Below are 17,493 nucleotides of genomic sequence, written 5' to 3'. Positions count from 1 at the left end.
ACACTCTGAGTTCAGGATTTACATTATTTCTGTTCCATGCCCCATTGCCCACTACATGGAGTCTTAAAACCTTGTGCAGAGGTTGTCTATGTTTAGATAAAAGACTGTTCCAGAAACAGTGCCATTCTTGTTCATGGTCCGTGTTGGTATTGCAATACCAAATGAAACCACTAGACCTCCATGGCGCTGTTTCTTAGAGCAACCTCTTTAATCTTCTGTACAAATCCTATTCCATGCCTCCTTTGGGATTTTTCTAGTAAAAAACCTAAAATAATTATATTTTCAAATAAAAGGATGGGGTGGGACAAGAACATAAGTATAACCCATATGTGTTGACTTTCATGTAATAGAAACCTCTTCCCAGTGGACACTGGCCACGGAGGGGTTAATAGGCATTTGACGACACCTTGTAAGTGAAAGCAATTAAAAAAAAAAGTCGAAACAACGCTCCATGATTCAGTGTCCACAAGTCCTTGTATGACATTGCAGACTTAAATTACTCTTGCTGTTGCCGTAAATAAGAGCATGTTGCCTGACACCAGACTAAATAAAACCGGTCGTATATTACGGCTGGCGATGGACGTCCTTTCCGCGGCATTTCAGACAGAGACATTGAGAAGACCATAAAGCATTGGGGAGGGGGGGACGATCCGCTAAATAATAGTAGAACTATAGGATCCAGTCCCCAATCTCCAGGCGAATAAATATGTGACACGAGAAGCGCTCGCTAAATGATGTTACTCCGGAGCTTTCCTTCCTCACGCTCCCGCTAAAGCCCCGTCCAATTATTTCCCAACCTAGCAATCTCCTCATATCAGTGAATCTCGTTTTATTGCAAATAGAGTCGTATAAAAAGAGAACAGCTATTGTGATTATATATACTTAGTTTATCTTTATTATCAGCGTTTTCAGCACTTCAGGGCGACACATACATATTTATGTAGCAAATCATTACCCCAGGGAACCCGCTCGAAGGCCCGGCTTGCTTTTCTGGATGGAAGTTGGAGGGTCATAAATTTTATGGTGGAGGTTTCCAATTTGTAAAAAAGAGAGAGGGGCCTCTTATCGATGTTTTGTTTAGAGGAAGATTATGAATGATACGGGAACGGATGTATATATTTTTTTTTCACGTTGGCGGTTAGGTAATAGAAATGACGGACGTCTTTTTGCGTAAAACGTAGAGAGCTTACTGAATCGTAGGATATGGTGACGAGCAAATTGATTTGAACAAATCAAATTTGTTAAAAAAAATCGGCCTCCTTGAGCAGAGAGGGGCTGCTCAAGAGGCTCCCGTCTCCACCCTTGATTGACAGCGTCAGGCATCTCGTCTGGCCCTGTCAATCTCACGCCCTGTGCAAGCTCCTACCTGAGCAGAGAAGATGTCAACTAGGCATGCGCCGCTCTCGTCTGGGTGCACTTGGAAGTTTCCCCCTCGCTGCGCAAGAAAGCTTATATTTTTTTTTTTGTTAATAAATTCTATTCATACGAATCAAATTGTTCACCCCTCATAGGACACAAAAGTAACACATGGCACAATAAATCACTATTAAAGGCTTGATTCGGATCCAAATCAGCTGAAATGGTCATTCAATTGACTTTTGTACAAATAAATTGGACCCAAGTTGCAATTGTTTGGATCTCCTGGAAAACTCTCTCTCGTACTTAATATTTCCATAACGAATCACAAAAAATGTGAATAATTTTTGAAAAATTCAGTTGACTTGCTACAATTTAGAATCGATCTGCTCTTCTCTAATCACAATGAATCAGATTTCTTAAAAGGGGCAACCACGGAGTTGAGGAAAGTTTATGAAGGTTTTCCCTACAGTGCCCCTAGAGGGCAAATAAAACATGGTTGTTTATTTGTGCATTTATACAAGAGGAATATGGATCTTCACTGTCACATGAATAAGAAATTATAGTCCTTCATCCTGAAAAGCCACTTGTGGACATGACACTAGAAGTTTTGAGGGTTGTCTTTAGGTAATCACTCCTGAAAGGGGTTGTTTACCTGATCCCTGCTACTAGGTTCTGAATCCTTTGTTCTCCCGCTGCCAAAGCAGACTGGAAACTTACAGTGGCACTGTAAAACAAACTAAAAGTATCCCCATGTTGCAGACTGGTCCAAATTGACAGAAGATGGGACAACACAAGTTAGCAGGGGCAACAGAAGTAGGAGGGGCCAGCAACACTGTAGTGCAGCATAAAATACCGCCCCCGCAGAACCAAATACCATAGCGGAGCACAAAATACTGCTGTTGAATGGCTACGTGCATAAGTACCTGATAATCCTAGCATTAATTAATGCTGAGAGCATCAGAACATTATGTACGGCTTGGGTGGCCCTCTGGACCTTTCCCTGTAGGGTCTATAGCTAGTCTGCTCCTGCCTCACTCAGCTCAACAGTGACATGTCCCCCATGCGTTACGTGACCCAGTGACATGACACGTCATTGGCTATAGCGGCCACGTGGCTAATAGAAAGGGGATAGCGTTAAAACATAACTTTTAATAGTAATTAAAATTCTGAAAGATGGAACTAGACGTCTAGAGACGCCGGACAGGATACACTCCACTATCATCAATCAGTCCAGAGCCCACTGCTCCTATAACTATAGTTGTTGTGTGGATGCACCAGGTATAGGAGATTGGTGGATACGTCTCTCTCTTCTAACAACACTGGTCGTACAAAAAAGAAAGAATGTCTGAGCTAGAGACGGACTAGACTAGAAATATGGGCGTAGCTATAGGGGAAGCGGATGCTTTGGGTCCCAAACTCAGAAGGGGCCCACCCAGGAGGTGGACTAAAAGTTTTTATTTTCAAGACCCATCCCCCAACAGTATATACAGTGACACTGTACGAAACAAACAGAGCGGCTGCTGGGCCTCGTCCGAGAGCGAGATCTTGACTAGCCTCAGGAGTGGCGGTTGCAAAGAAGTTGCTGGGGGAGGGGGGTCCTTTTAAAAATTTGCTGTGGGGTCCGGGCATTTCTAGTTACGACACTGACCAGAGGGTAGGTGTGAGGCTGCAACAAAAGCAGATACTGATGTCGCCCATCACTGCAGTCACTACATACAGCTAAGTGCTCATGCGCGGCCCGTGCCCGTATTGTGGCCTGCAAACAGCATACGGGTGCTGGTCGCGTGCGCTCCGTATCACCCATTTTGTCCGTAATGCGCAAAATACAGAGTGTCACGGAGCGGAGGCATGGAGCAGAAGGACACGCAAGCACTACGGATCGCTTCTGTGGGATTTCGGACCGTGCCTCTGCACCGCCAAAAATTAAAATATAATATAGATTTTTTTTGCAGATCGTGGACCCACTCAAGTGAATGCGTCTGCATCTGCAAATGGTGGGCACACGACTGGTGCCCGTGCATTGCAGACGACTATTTGCGGTCTGCAGCACGGACACGGGGAACACATGTTCATGTGTATGAGCCCTAACTCAAAGTCCTGTTGAGCTCAATGGCCACAAGATATTCAAGGTGAGAAGAGGCAAAGTACTGACCTGACATTACAGGTAGCGGTCAGGCTAACAGTATTCAGCCACAAAGAGTATCTGTACAGTATGTGTCTGACAGTGCAGCCACTCTTAGGTGTACACAGGGGAGCACCCATACATTTTGTTTAGGGGGGGCCCAGAGGAGAATAACGGCAGCGAGTAGAGCGCCATGCAAAATATTAGGCCCCACCCTCTATTACAAGCCCCTCCTACATATAATCGCCCACTCCCAACAAACGCCATACAGCTGAAATTATATGACTTTACCGTCTAAAGGAGGACACTTAGAGCAGGATCAAGACCAACGCGTTTCGTGTCTTACAGCTAGACACTTCATCAGGTTCCGATTACAATCTTGTTGCCTGTATATGTACATAGGGACTCTACCAGTAGAATAGTGAGAGTACCACCCTGCACTCAAGTATAATATGCTCACCGTCCGCACCGCTCCAGGCAAACCAGGTTGGCAACCCTGAGCACAGACAGGACTTGCTGGCTGGCAAATTTTAGCACTGGCCCATGTGTAGCGGATCATTCCTAACCTGTTTAAACCCCGCCTACCATATAAAGGCGGTATGGGTAAATGGGCTTTAAATCATTAAAAGGCGGCAGCTGGTTGTGTTTTCATGTTGGGATCGTACACCCATGTGCAATCCCAGATACAGGACATGATTGAGTCTGTAGCAACAGCATGGTCATTAGAGGGACCAGATTTACCAACTCTTGAGCTGAAGAGACTCCATAGACCAGGCATCCTCAAACTGCGGCCCTCCAGCTGTTGCAAAACTACAACTCCCAGCATGCCCGAACAGCCTACAGCTATCAGCCTACAGCAGGGCATTGTGGGAGTTGTAGTTTTATAACAGCTGGAGGGGCGCAGTTTGAGAATGCCTGCCATAGACTATAATGGGGTCTGATCAGGATGCTGCTACTTTCCTGGACAAAAAATTCTTGCATGCAGGACTTTTTTCTGGTCTTTGACAAAATCTGTGACAGTGGCCCAAACTCAGATGGCAAATGGTATCAGATCAAAGTATGGTAAGCACCCGACTGCTTATGGAGGGTGATAAGAGACTGGGGGTCTTTCCTAATTCCCTTTGCCCCCAGCTAATAAGGGTCATGGCCCTGTTTAGGAGTTAGGAGCAGCATGGGAGGAGAAGGGTTGGAAGGAGTTAATTGGGAAGCCTTCCCATGATTCATCAGGAGAAGGGGCGGTGCTGGAGGCTATATATCCTTGGAATCGCACCCGTCACTTCCTCTTGATGGTGGATGCGCTGGTTTCACGCCCGCCCTCCCTGTGAGATTGCGGTGGTTTGATGGACTGGATCCGTAGGTATTGTTCCTCATGTGAGGTTATTCTTCTGTGTTAAAAAAAATAATAAAAAATAATAAAAAAGTAAAAAAAAAAAAAAAAAGAGAATAAAGAAAAGGCGATGATAAAAAAAAAAAGGATTATATAGTGATATATATGATATGAGAACAAGTCACAGCTGGCGGTATATAATTCAGTATGGAATGTGGTTATGGCACAAGGCAGATTCGCCCGCTGGGAGGCCAGCGGCTGTTTTATCGTTAAATAAAGAAAGCTGTGGCCGATAATCACCCAGCATTAAAAGGAAAATGGTTGTCAGTCTATTATTTAAGGTAAAGGGTTGTGAATAGGCCTGACCGGGTGGCCCATCCCTCAGGGGTTAATCCCCATTTACCAACAGTCTAGAATCAGATGCACGTTTAACACACAAATACAGTGCCAGAACCAAGATCACAGCATGAATACAACACCAGAACCAAAGTCAAATACCGGTATAGCACCACAACCAAGTTCACTACATAAATACAGCGCCAGAACCATGTGCAGTACATATATACATCACCAGATTTTAAAAACTCAATACAGATACCATTTGAGTAGTCAGGTCAGCCCTCGCCATATAAGCTTGTACAGTGTGAAACTACAGCTCCCAGTATGGCCTGAACAGCAGTAAAGGGATACTGGGAGTTGTTTCACAAAACAGCATGCTACCACCCATCATTCGCTGTAGATCATGCAGGCGATTACAGCACTCATCATACACAGTCAGTGGTAGAATAATCATTTCCATTTAGTGCCTTACAGGTGACGTCTCCTCCTGAGTTCTGCAGACCACCATGATGACATCTTCCGGCCACAATTCAGATCAGCAGATATTACTGGGAAGATGTTTTCAGCTTCTTGTGTGTTGGCACCCTGTATACTAACACACACTCATCTTAGTGCCACATGCTCTATCCTCTGTATATAGATAGTGCCACATGGTGTGTCCTTTTTCTATAGTGCCATATGTCCTGTGGCCTCTATATATAGTGCCACACACAGTGCCCCTAATGCTAGCGCTACAACTGCCACATGCTCTGTGCCCCATGCTTGGTGCCCCTAGGTCTGGACTTTGACTGGACCAGTCTAACACATGAAGATGCTTTGATTTAAAGGGATTCTGTCACCTCGTTTTCGGTTATAGAGTTGCGGACATGCACGGCTAGATCGCCACTAGCATGTCTGCAATATACCGGTCCGATAGGGCTGTGTGCTTTTATTTTGCTTAAAAAATGATTTGTAAGGGGCTGTACAAACCTTCCTGGTGCCCAGCCACACCCCCCTGTGAAGGAGCCCAGCACCGCCTATGTCCTCCGAATCTCCTCCTTTCGTCACAGTTAGATTGCCGCAATCTCGCAATGCGCAAGCTCGCGCATGCGCAGTTCCGGTATAGTGTTCCTTCCCTGTGGTGGCATCAGCCTCAGGGAAGGAACTGCGCATCGCGAGATTACGGCAATCTAACTGTGACGAAAGGAGGAGATTCGGAGGACATAGGCGGTGTCCTTCACAGGGGGGGCGTGGCTGGGCTCCAGGAAGGTTCGTACAGCCCCTTGGGCACCTTACAAGGCTCATTTACATATCTCTAAAATCATTTTTTAAACAAAATAAAAGCACACAGCCCTATCGGACCGGTATATTGCGGACACGCTAGCGACGATCTAGCCGTGCATGTCCACATCTCTATAACCGAAAACGAGGTGACAGAATCCCTTTAAACCATTTCATCATAGGTCTGGCTGGATGTTTAGGGTCGTCCTGCTGGAAGGTGAACCTCCGCCCCAGTCTCAAGTCTTTTGCGGCCTCTACCAGGTTTTCCTCCAGGATTGCCCTATATTTAGCTCCATCCATCTTCCAATCAACTTTGACCAGCTTCCCTGTCCCTGCTAGAGAAAAGCTTCCCCACATGTTTCACTGTGGAGATGGTGTGTTCAGGGTTATGTGCAGAGTTAGTTTTTCACCACACATAGCGTTTAGCAGTTCAACTTTGGTCTCATCTGACCAGAGCACCTTCTTCCACCTTTGCTGTGTCCCCTACATAGCTTGTGGGAAACTGCAAACAGGACTTCTCATGGCTTGCTTTCAAAAATGGCTTTCTTCTTGCCGTTCTTCCACAAAGGCCAGATTTGTGGAGTTCACAACTAATAGTTGTCCTGTGGACAGTTTCTCCCACCTGAGCTGTGGATCTCTGCAGCTCCTCCACAGTGACCATGGGCCTCTTGGCTGCTTCTCTACTAATTAGTGCTCTCCTTGCCTGGGCTGTCAGTTTAGAATACAGCTGTTGCTCTCACAATATCCAGGCTTCCCTCTATCTCCCATCACTTATAGAGACAAAGGTACTATCTATCTCAGGAAGCTAATTCTCTAGTGCACATTCGACTATGTGTTTCTATGCCTTATATTAAGCCAGGCTTTCCATCAGTAATTCCATTGGGAAGCATGCATATCATGAGAACAATGGTGTACCAGCACTGATGTTGTGTGGTCATCTGCCGGTGCTAAGATGGCTATAGCGGCCACGTGACCCGCTTCAAATTGGATTTTGACCGGAGATCTGAACTATCTCCAGAATTCCCATAAAATGAATGGAGAAGGTCAGCACATGCCTAACCGGCCACTCTATTCATTTCGGGGGGCTCCATGGGGTACGGGGGCCCCCATCCTTGTGATCATTGCATGCCCCAGCAGTAGGACCCTCATCAATGTAATCATTATTTCCTATCCTGTGGATAGAGGATAACAATATAACCGGAATACCCCTTTAAAGGCAGAGGCCGAGCACTTGCCCCCCAACAGCTGTTAAACTGGAATCGGGAGTTGAACCCCCACTGATCAGCTGTCAATGAAGATGATCAATATTGTCCTGGAAGATCCCTTTATATTTTCAGTATATGAGGAATAAATTAAACAAATTTCTGCTAAACCTTGTGTATCAACTTCTAACATTAGCTGAGAACTCTAGTTCCTGTCAGTGAACGGAAGCCCTCACTGTTTGCTTCTTGAGCATAAATACGTATCCTGCTCAGGCCGCACGGCTCTTCACATGAGAGAGCTCTGATAACTGCATCATGTGCCACATACCCGTGAGATCGTCACATCCCCTAGAAGTGATCAATGAAGACTCTTATTCAATGACAGCAAGCGGAGATCTTGCAAATTGTAAGAAATCAATATGCAAAGTGAATTAGAAACTTGTGCCACTTTACACATGATAGAATAAATACTCTTTATTCGCTGACATTAGAACACACCTATGAGAAAGTAACGCTATGCAGATGCAAAATGTGTGACCTGATATAGAGAATAGTATTAAAAAAAACCCACCTATTCTACAAGATCAATGAATATTTAATGGACTACATCGCTGCGGCAAGAAACATAATGTCTCATGGATGCCAAAACTGCTCTCCATCATCATAAAGCGGTTACATAAACAGCCATAACGTAAAAATAACCCATCTACATGGAGGCCAGGAACATGCGGCCACCTACTAGAGAGTCCTTTAATCTACTGGATGTACGGTTATGCCAGCAGCTACGTGACCGGACCTCAACTTTTATGTTAGAGCACTTATAAAAAATGAATGCCGGCCAGCCACAGGGGGTTCCCTGCAGAATGAATTTTTTATAAGCATCATAGAATAAAGCTTGTGTTCTGGTCATCGTAATGCGAAGGGTGTGAAAAAAATATTGACATGTTGTAGTAATGGGAGGGTTGGTATAGAAAATATACTATAGAAATCTGTAGAAAGTAAAGAAAAGCCTAACAACTGTAGCAGAATGTAGCCAAATGAAAAAATCCAACACAACCCCCCAAATTTTTTTTAAAAGTTACTAAATTACTGGCTATTCTTAAAAGCCTTGCGTTAACCCTAGTACCTCCCATGGGGTGACCAATGTTTCAACCAAGGCAACTGACTGTCCGACATCATAAAGGAAAAGGGGGGCGTTCAGATGGAGATGGGGGTGGGGTGTGAAGGAGATTCCAAAATACGTCATCTACATGAGAGGTAAGAGAGTCACTTTGTAAATACATGATTTATCTTCTGAATCTCCGCCTGTATTATATTCCAGAGCTGCATTCAAAATTCTGCTGGTTGTCAGTGGAAACTGTCAACAAGCTTGTTGTCAGACACAAACACAGATTTTCATCTTAAATTAATTTCTGCCAAACCCACCACCTGGCCATCTGATATGTATAATGGACCTCCTGACTCTCCTCCATGATGTTGGACTTCATAATGCCTGATCCTTTTGTCCTTAGGGGAGATGAGGCTCAGCCGGAGGAGTCTGGCAGTACCCTCTTCCTCTCCTGGTTGAAACACATGCTTGTCTTGGCTCAGTCGAGCATGCAAGTCTATGAGGGGGTCGGAAGGAATAGTTGTCAGCTCAACAAGCATTCAGCCGACAGCTACCTGAAGTGTGCGGCCGGCTTGAGATCTGCTTTTGACGTTACTTTATAATCCCTCATGTGGAGGGTTGGACTGGACCACCAGAGGATCCTCCAGTGGACTCAGGCTCTAATACCCTATTGCAGTGATGGCTAACCTCAGAAACTCCAGCTATGGTGAAACTACGACTCCCAGCATGCTCTATTCATTTCTATAGAGCTCTGAGAACAGCCAAGAGAAGTGTACATCTTGGGAGTTATAGCTTTTCCACAGCTGGAGTGCCGGAGGTTAGCCATCACAGCCATATTGGGTCCCAAAGGTCCAGGACACACATATCTATTCAGCTGCTTTTGAAGCCAATCACTTGCCACTAGGGTCTATTTCTTTGATTAAAAACCCATTATATATTATGGATGATGTAAGTTTTGGGCCCCCAACAATAATTTCCTCTGGTGGGCTCAAGAAACCGTAGTCTAACTCTGCATGACAATTCCCATAACACAAGCTCTGTGAGGAATGCAGAATTGTGAATGCAGCTCTGGATTATAATACTGGCTGAAACTGAGGATCAGAACACAATGGGCCAAATTTACTAAGACTGGACTTTCATACTCCAGGCTTTAAAAACAGTCCGGTGGAGTAGGATGTGCTGAAGTTATTAAGAGGTGCACTCATCTTAATAAATTGGTCACATCTTTGGACTGTCTTTGTGCCCAAATTGAAATCTGTGCTGGCTATGGTTTGCCGTAGATTTTCGGAATAAGTTACGCCAGATTTACCCACATTTTTGTGCTTTGACACTTGCACAAAAAATTGTGACTTTTGTGCGCTACTGGCATACAAGCTTTATAATTAGAAAGGCTTGTGTATAGGCAAGTTTTCTAAAATTGGGTCATTTTTTTACCCCCCCCAATAGCTCCCACCATGAAACCCAATGATCAAAGGCAGCATTAAAGAAGGCCACCCAGGGGCAGACTAGTCATAGACCCTACAAGGAAAGTTTCTGGTGGGCCAGTGCCCAGGGGGCCACCTGGCCCTCCTCATGGCCACCAGCCATGGTAAGTAATGATCTGACGCCCCCCTCCTGACTCTTTAATTTAACTTTATCAGCATCCTAAGGCAAATAGAGTAGGAGGACAGAACGTGGCAGATGACCCTGTACACCACAGAGGGGCAGTTATTGGGTAGGTATTTTATGCAGCTGGGGCTGTATTTTGTGAAGTACTGTGGTATTTGGCTCTGCTGGGGTGGTACAATGTGCTGCAATATGGTATTGCTGGCCCCACCTACTTGTGTTGACCCTGCCTTCTATCCATTTGGACCCCACTACAAAATAGGGTCACTTTTAGTTTTTTTTTTCATGGGCCACTTTAAGTTCCACATTTGCCCCGGGCAACCCCATGTATAATCAGGTTCTCCCATGCACGGTAAGCGGTTTTCCAACTGTATACAATAATTACACCCCATAAATACAGAAAAATAAATTTTTTCTCAATGTAAGGCTCAAAAAAATTGTCAAGAAATGTTTTTTGCTTCTAAGATTTTTTCCATGAAGACCATTGCAACTATAAGCTCATAGTCCAAAACCTGCAGTCAACTGAATTTTTGCAGAAAGTAACAAATGATCTTAAGACAAAAAGGAAATCGATCTCTATAGAGATGAAACTTACTTTGGAAGAGAAGTTGGCCAGGGTCATTCCTTTTTCTGACATGGTATCCAGCACCAGGGTCCAATGAGGAGAACTGCCAAGAACTTCTAGATAATACCCAACGATCTAGAAAAACAACACAGCGGATGTAGGAGGTTTCACAAGTGTCTTCTCCGTCCCAGCCTGAGATGTGAATGTGTGCTCCATCTCCTTCTACTCCCTCGACCCAGGCAAAAATTAAACAGAGCACCGAGTATTTGTCACAAAGTAAAAAATATTGGGAGCGCTCGCTCGCGTGGTACTTGGGGCTTAGGCTGCGGATTATCACTAATGTAAAGTGTGTTTATTCTCGCTTTTGACATTGATAGAGCATTTATTTGAATGAGCGTCCTGGCCGCCCTGCACTTTTTCTACGATTTGTGTATAGCTCTGACATGTTTGACTTTCCGGGACTAAGTGAAGTTATATTATTAACGGCTCCAATATTGTTTAACTTGCTGTCTCTAAAATAACAATTTTAAGGCGGGGGTGGGAGGGAAAGTGCCACGGGGGTGGAATTATAGATAGAAGCAAATTATACACAGCAATAGTACCAAACAAGTGCCTGGTACATAGCAACATGGAAGATATATGGCTCTGAAACGTTGAGCGCTTTAAAGGGGTTGTCTGATCAAAGACAGTGATTAGTGCCGATTAGTTGATCACAACAAGATCGCCTCCCCCCTCCAAAAAAACAAACAAAAAAAAACTGAAGCTGCAATGGCTTCTGCAAGAGATTACGTGGTGGCCATCTTTTGGAGGTATTTTTATTTTTGTTTGCAAGCTCCTGGGCAGACATGAAATGGGAAGCATTCTTCTTACCTGCTCCCCGCCTCTTCACTCCTTGGATATTTCTTTTGGGTACCCCGCTGTCAACATCTGCTTTGAAACGGCTGCAGTCAATCCCTGGCTGCAGCAGTGTTGTACTCCCTTTTCATCGTGTCAGTTGTTCATGTGACGCAACGGGGGCAGGTCACAGCTGTGGCCAGAGATTGGCTGCAGTGGTGTCAAAGTGGATTTTGACAAGGAAGGCTCCGAGCGAAGCAGCCGTGACCAGGGAGTGAAGAGGCTGGTACCCAGCAGCGGGAAACATGTCTGGCCAGGAAAAGGGGGGAGGGTTGTAAAAAACAAAACAAAAGGTGCCTAAACATTTTAAAAGGGACATATCTGGCTTTTTAAAATTTTACACTGTCTTTACTTTTCATTTTGTCAGTACTATGCCACTGAAAATCAAATATAAAATCTGGTCCTTCTGTAGCATACGCAGAGATAAAACCTCCTATAGAGATAGGAAACCCATTGTCAGTTTACTATTGCTGTGAAGGAAAGAGGTTATCTGGTAGTAGAATAGTAGGTGTAGAATTGGGATAACAGTAAGAAAACTCTGTGGGTCTCCTGACGGGTCTAAATAAAAATGCTCATAGAAATCAGTGTAGTGTGTGCTGTTCTCATAGAGCAGGGTATCTCAACTCCAGTCCTCAGGACCCACCTGCCGGTCATGTTTTCAGGATTTCCTTAGTATTGAGCAGGTGATATAATTAGTGTCAATGCATTAGGACTTAGCACAGGTATTCATTCTGTGGGATATTCTCGAATCGTGACCGGTAGGTGGGTCCTGAGGACTGGAGTTGAGAAACCCGGTGATAGAGTCACTCACCCCCTTTACTCTCTGGCCGAAGTGATGGTCTGAAAGAGAGTCGAGCAAGGCTGTTTGCCATGCTAAAAGTCAAGATAAAGCAGGAAGTTGAAGAGCCAAGATGGAAAATACACGGAGTGACTTCAAAAAGTTATATCTAGAAAACCATTGATGCATTTTTTGTAAAACAAAAAAAATTCCTAGAATATTCACACATAAGTTGTTAATACATGATAGAAATTTCCAATGGTAGTGTCCCTTTAAGGTGATTGGTTGACCATGTAGTACATGTATTGCTTGAGTTTGTGTGGCTTATACAGAGACTAATTTACAGTGTTAGGGTCCATTGACATGTCCGCAAGTGTTTTGTGGTCCGCAAATTACGGATCTGAAAAACACGGATACCGACCATATGCGGTCCGCATTTTGCGGACCTCACGTGGCCAGCCCCTGTGACAGAAATGCCTATTCTTGTCCTCAATTGCGGGCAAGAATAGGGCATGTTCTATCTTTTTGCGAAGCCGCGGAACGGAACTACGGATGCGGACAGCACACGGTGTGCTGTCAGCATCTTTTTGCGGCCCCATTGAAATTAATGAAAATTGCGGAACGGATGCGGACCCTGAACTATGGATGTCTGAGTGGACCCTTACTATCTTGCCTTATCATAACCTGAAGCAGTGTGATAATTTAATTCCCTACTGATAATGAGATGACTCTGCTTATTCTGTCCCAGACTATATAGCAAAGCTAACTACAGAGAACAGGAATTTTGAGCCTATTATGCCTGCTCTAGTGGTCAGTGTGGATTTCTTTCTAATGTGGATAGTCACCTAACAAACATAAAGGACACAAGAAACATAAGAACACAAAAGCAGTGAGTGATTTGTAAATCTGACAGATAGGACTGGATATTGTTTTTAATACGGGACAGCAGCGTTATCGTTCTATCTCCAATCATTATGCATTATATTCATACTCCTCCACCAAAAAGTTGTAGAATCTAATCTTCTGCTCAATAAATCAGTAGCTGAAGGGGATTTGTACCAGTGACACTAGTATATAGCCAGTGCTAGATTTACAGCCCTTTTCTCCAGGACGCTAACTTACTGTTCAAGGCTATGGTAAGCTATAGTAATTGAATATAAGCTTGTAAAACTCTAGTCTATATTTTCAAGCTTGACCTTTGCCTGCTCCATCATTGTACATAATACAGTTTGGAAAACATCCTCGAATTCATGTTTTTCATTATAAATGGTCCATGAAATATACAGTTTAAGATTAATGCTTCACTTGTCTCGTTAAAACAACAGTCAAACATCACATCTTCATCTTTACCTTCTACATCTTCCAGCGTCAACGGTCTACATGTTCAAGGATATTCGAAGAGCCTCTTTGATATGAATTTATGCTAGACTTTAAAAAGATTCAAAAAAGATAACTGCCTTCTTCCCAAAAAACACCCCAAAAGACTGTGAAACCCCTGTCCGCAGGTGGTGTATGGTATCTTCAATACCAGACACAACCAGCATTGGACTGAAGTCCCTTGGGTCCACCAGAGGAAGTGATTCTGAGGGTCCTCCCCCTTTGTGCATACAGGACCTTAAGGGCCCTGTTTAATTAGGGGTCCATTATTGTTAGAGCTTGGGACCATCTGATGATCCTGTGGCACTCTGGTGGGCCTAATCCTGGACACAACCCATGGGTAGGTGTGGAGCTGTTTATGGAGGAAATTAGCCTTGTTTTCTTATCCTGTACAATCCCATGGAATTTTGGTGCAAATGTAAATGAAGTCTTTTTGCTTGACCCCCTCCAGAAAATAAAAAAAATCTTTCATGAGTTCCAAAGATGAGATTCTCCTAACTTGAATTTTCAGGATCTTGACAACCCAAGTTCCTTCATGATCAACTTATTGTGTAATGAGATATCTAGGTTTATTAGATGTTCTGCTTAACTGCTTTCTCAGCATCATGACAGGCCAAGCACGTCCACACACTATTGTTTCAAGCTGTTTGACCTTAAGTTTCCGATAGATGGAAATTACATCTACACAAGTCCCATATCAGTAGTTTGGGTAAGAAAACCACTGATGGCCACTTTATTCCCACCAGCTTACAGAGACATGGTCCTATTAAACCAAAAAGAACATCAGTAGATCTTCCAGTCAGGGGTGCACCTAGACCAGTGATAGGCAAACTGCGGCTCTCCAGCTGTTGCAGAACTACAATTCCCAGCATGCAAAGACTGCATACAGCTTTCAGCCTACAGCAGGGCATGGTGGGAGTTGTAGTTTTGCAACAGCTGGAGAGCCGCAGTTTGCCTATCACTGACCTAGACTATCTGCTGCCTAAGGGGAAAATTGAAATGCCCCCCCCCCCCCCATGCCGAATTCTCAACCTAACCTTTTCTTTTCTAACATTGCACACAGCACTACAGAATATACAGGGTAATACAGTGCCTTCTGCTCCCATGTAGATGTTCTCTTTCCTCATCTTCTCCATTCAGACCAGACCACCATGATAATTTGAATTCTTCCAGTCATCTCTTGTTTCTGCAGAGTTTGACAGACATCTTAGTTTTCTACTTTTCCATCATCCTCCCCCCTTCTGAACACCCCATCCTGCGCCCGCTGTGCTCCCCAATACTATACGGCAGAAACAGCCTCCTGAAAATACTAGAACCACAAATATAGTGCCCCCTCAATAATTATTGGCACGCAGTAGCCTAAAAATAACTTGACCAAGCAAATAGTGGCCCTGACACTAATGGTGTCGTAAACATAGCGTACCCCAAAGATTATTGTGCAAAGCTGATACTGGGCCAGGGTGTACCCCACAGTAGTAGTGCTCCCAAAAGTCTCACGAATAGTAATAATTCTTTGCCTTAGTGCCCCTGGTTATAAAGCTCACCATAATGCCCCCCCAGTAGTAATAATTCTCCTTATAATATGAGTCAGTACAAAAAAAATACCCCTTATATGAGCCAGTACAAAAATGCCCCCTTATAATGTGCACTAGTAAAAAAATAAAAATACTCCCATTTGTGCCAGTACAAAAATGCCCCCTCTTAGTAGAACCAGTGTCCTCATAGTGCCCCCATAATGTGCGTCAATGCCCCCCTACTGTGTGCCAGTACAAAAAAATACATCCTCTTAATGCCTCCAGTAGAACCAATGTCCCTATAGTGCCCCCATAATGTGTGCCAATGCTCCCTTATGTGTGCCATACAAAGAATACCCCATCTTAGTACCCTCAGTTGAACGAATATTCCCATAGTCCCCCTTATAAATATGAGCCAGTACAAAATGCCCATATTTAGTGCCCCCAGTAGATGCCCCCATAGTGCTCATCTCCCCTGCTCCCTTCTCCATAGTGGCCCAACAGACTCTTGCCAAATGAAACTAAAAATAAAGTAAAATACTTACCTCGATGCGGCTGTCAGTGAAGTGGTGCAGGCCTCTTCCGGCCTGTGTCTCACGCTGTATGCTCGCCGTCTCAGGCATGATGATAATGACATTATCACGCAGCCTGCGCTGGCCTCTGATAGGCTACAGGCACTAGACCTGAAAACTATTAGAAGGAATGGTGTAGGGAGATGTCACTCCCGTGCCCCACTGCAGCATTCAACTGTATCGCTGTCCTGAGGATGGCAATACAGTGGAATATAGAGAGATGAGCCCTTCCATAATGGAAGCACTCATGCTGCTGCCCCACTTGTCTACAGGGTCGCGCCACACCTCACCTTGCCTAATTGGCGGTGTGGCCCTGCCTCTGATAGTTGCAGGCTCTAGTACAGGCATGGCCAACCTGCGGTTTTCCAGCTGTTGTAAAACTCCCACCATGTCCTTCTGTAGGCTGATAGCTGTAGGTAGCCTGGTCATGCTGGGAGTTGTAGTTTTTCAACAGCTGGAGAGCAGCAGGTTGGCCATCCCTGCTCTAGTACAATAAATAAAAGGTCCCAAAGGTCTACCAAAACACAGTGCCAGTTGGAGGTGACTTTGGAGCCCTATCATTTGCCACTAGGGTCTGTTTCTTGAAGGATGATTGATAGTGTTGGTCGAGCACCAAAGTGCTTGGGTGCTCGAGTAGAACACCTCGGGATGCTCGGGTGCTCTACCAAACACCCAAGCTCAATGGAAGTCAATGGGGGAACCCGAGTATTAAACCAGGCACCCTCTGCTCTGAAGAGGGCAGGGTGACTGGTTCATAGTAAAAGGTCAGAAATTGATGGAAACACCACCAAAAAATCTTCTTATGTCCCTCTTCAAGCTGGCTTGGCGAGAGGCCGAAATTAAGGAATGGCGATGAAAACAGCTCCTCGGAATATCCGAGTGTGGGATCACTTGTTTGCCAAGACTCTCCATGGTGGGTGGAAGGAGGATCAGGGCGAGGATTCTGTTGACCAGACTCTTGACTACTGAGACTGGACTTTGTGGAAGACAGGGTGGTGCTTAACCGACTGGAAGTATTATCTGCTGCAATCCAACCGACCACCTGGTCTGACTTCGAGAGTGGTGTCCTGCGCCGCCCTGCAAACTGGGACATGAAGCTAGGTATCGTGGATGAGTGTGTTTCTTGTGCTCTGGCAGCAGCACAGTTTCACCGCGCCCAGGGCCAGGGCCTCTGTGCACCATCAACCACACGGCCACTTCACCGTCCCTTACTGCTCGCCTTGCACATATTAAATGGTATATATGCTTGCAAGTATGTCACATGTACGGTAGCGCAGGTTTTGTAAGTGTATGGGCAAATAAAGTACACAAAATGTCACAGATATTTTAGGATAGGCACACGTTAAACAGGAGGTATAGCGCAAGTAATGTCGCTGTCACCACCGCCTAATAAAAAATTACACTGAATTAATGTCACTGATATTTAGGTTGAACAAACGTTATACAGGAGGTATAGCGGAAGCAATGTCGC

General features: G+C 44.7%; 1 protein-coding gene across 1 annotated transcript in view; it reads right to left on the bottom strand.

Moving 5' to 3' along the window:
* C11H14orf180 (chromosome 11 C14orf180 homolog) overlaps positions 1-11,018 on the bottom strand; it is a 30,968-nt gene extending 19,950 nt beyond the window's left edge. Inside the window, exon 1 of the mRNA XM_044271997.1 lies at positions 10,918-11,018. Within this exon, the coding sequence (XP_044127932.1) occupies positions 10,918-10,959 (42 nt within the window). The 5' untranslated portion in view covers positions 10,960-11,018. The remainder of the gene's footprint in view (positions 1-10,917) is intronic.
* Positions 11,019-17,493: the final 6,475 nt, after the last annotated feature.

Source organism: Bufo gargarizans, chromosome 11, assembly GCF_014858855.1.
Source record: "Bufo gargarizans isolate SCDJY-AF-19 chromosome 11, ASM1485885v1, whole genome shotgun sequence".
Taxonomy (NCBI): Eukaryota; Metazoa; Chordata; class Amphibia; order Anura; family Bufonidae; genus Bufo; species Bufo gargarizans.
This window is presented reverse-complemented; position numbering and strand designations above follow the sequence as displayed.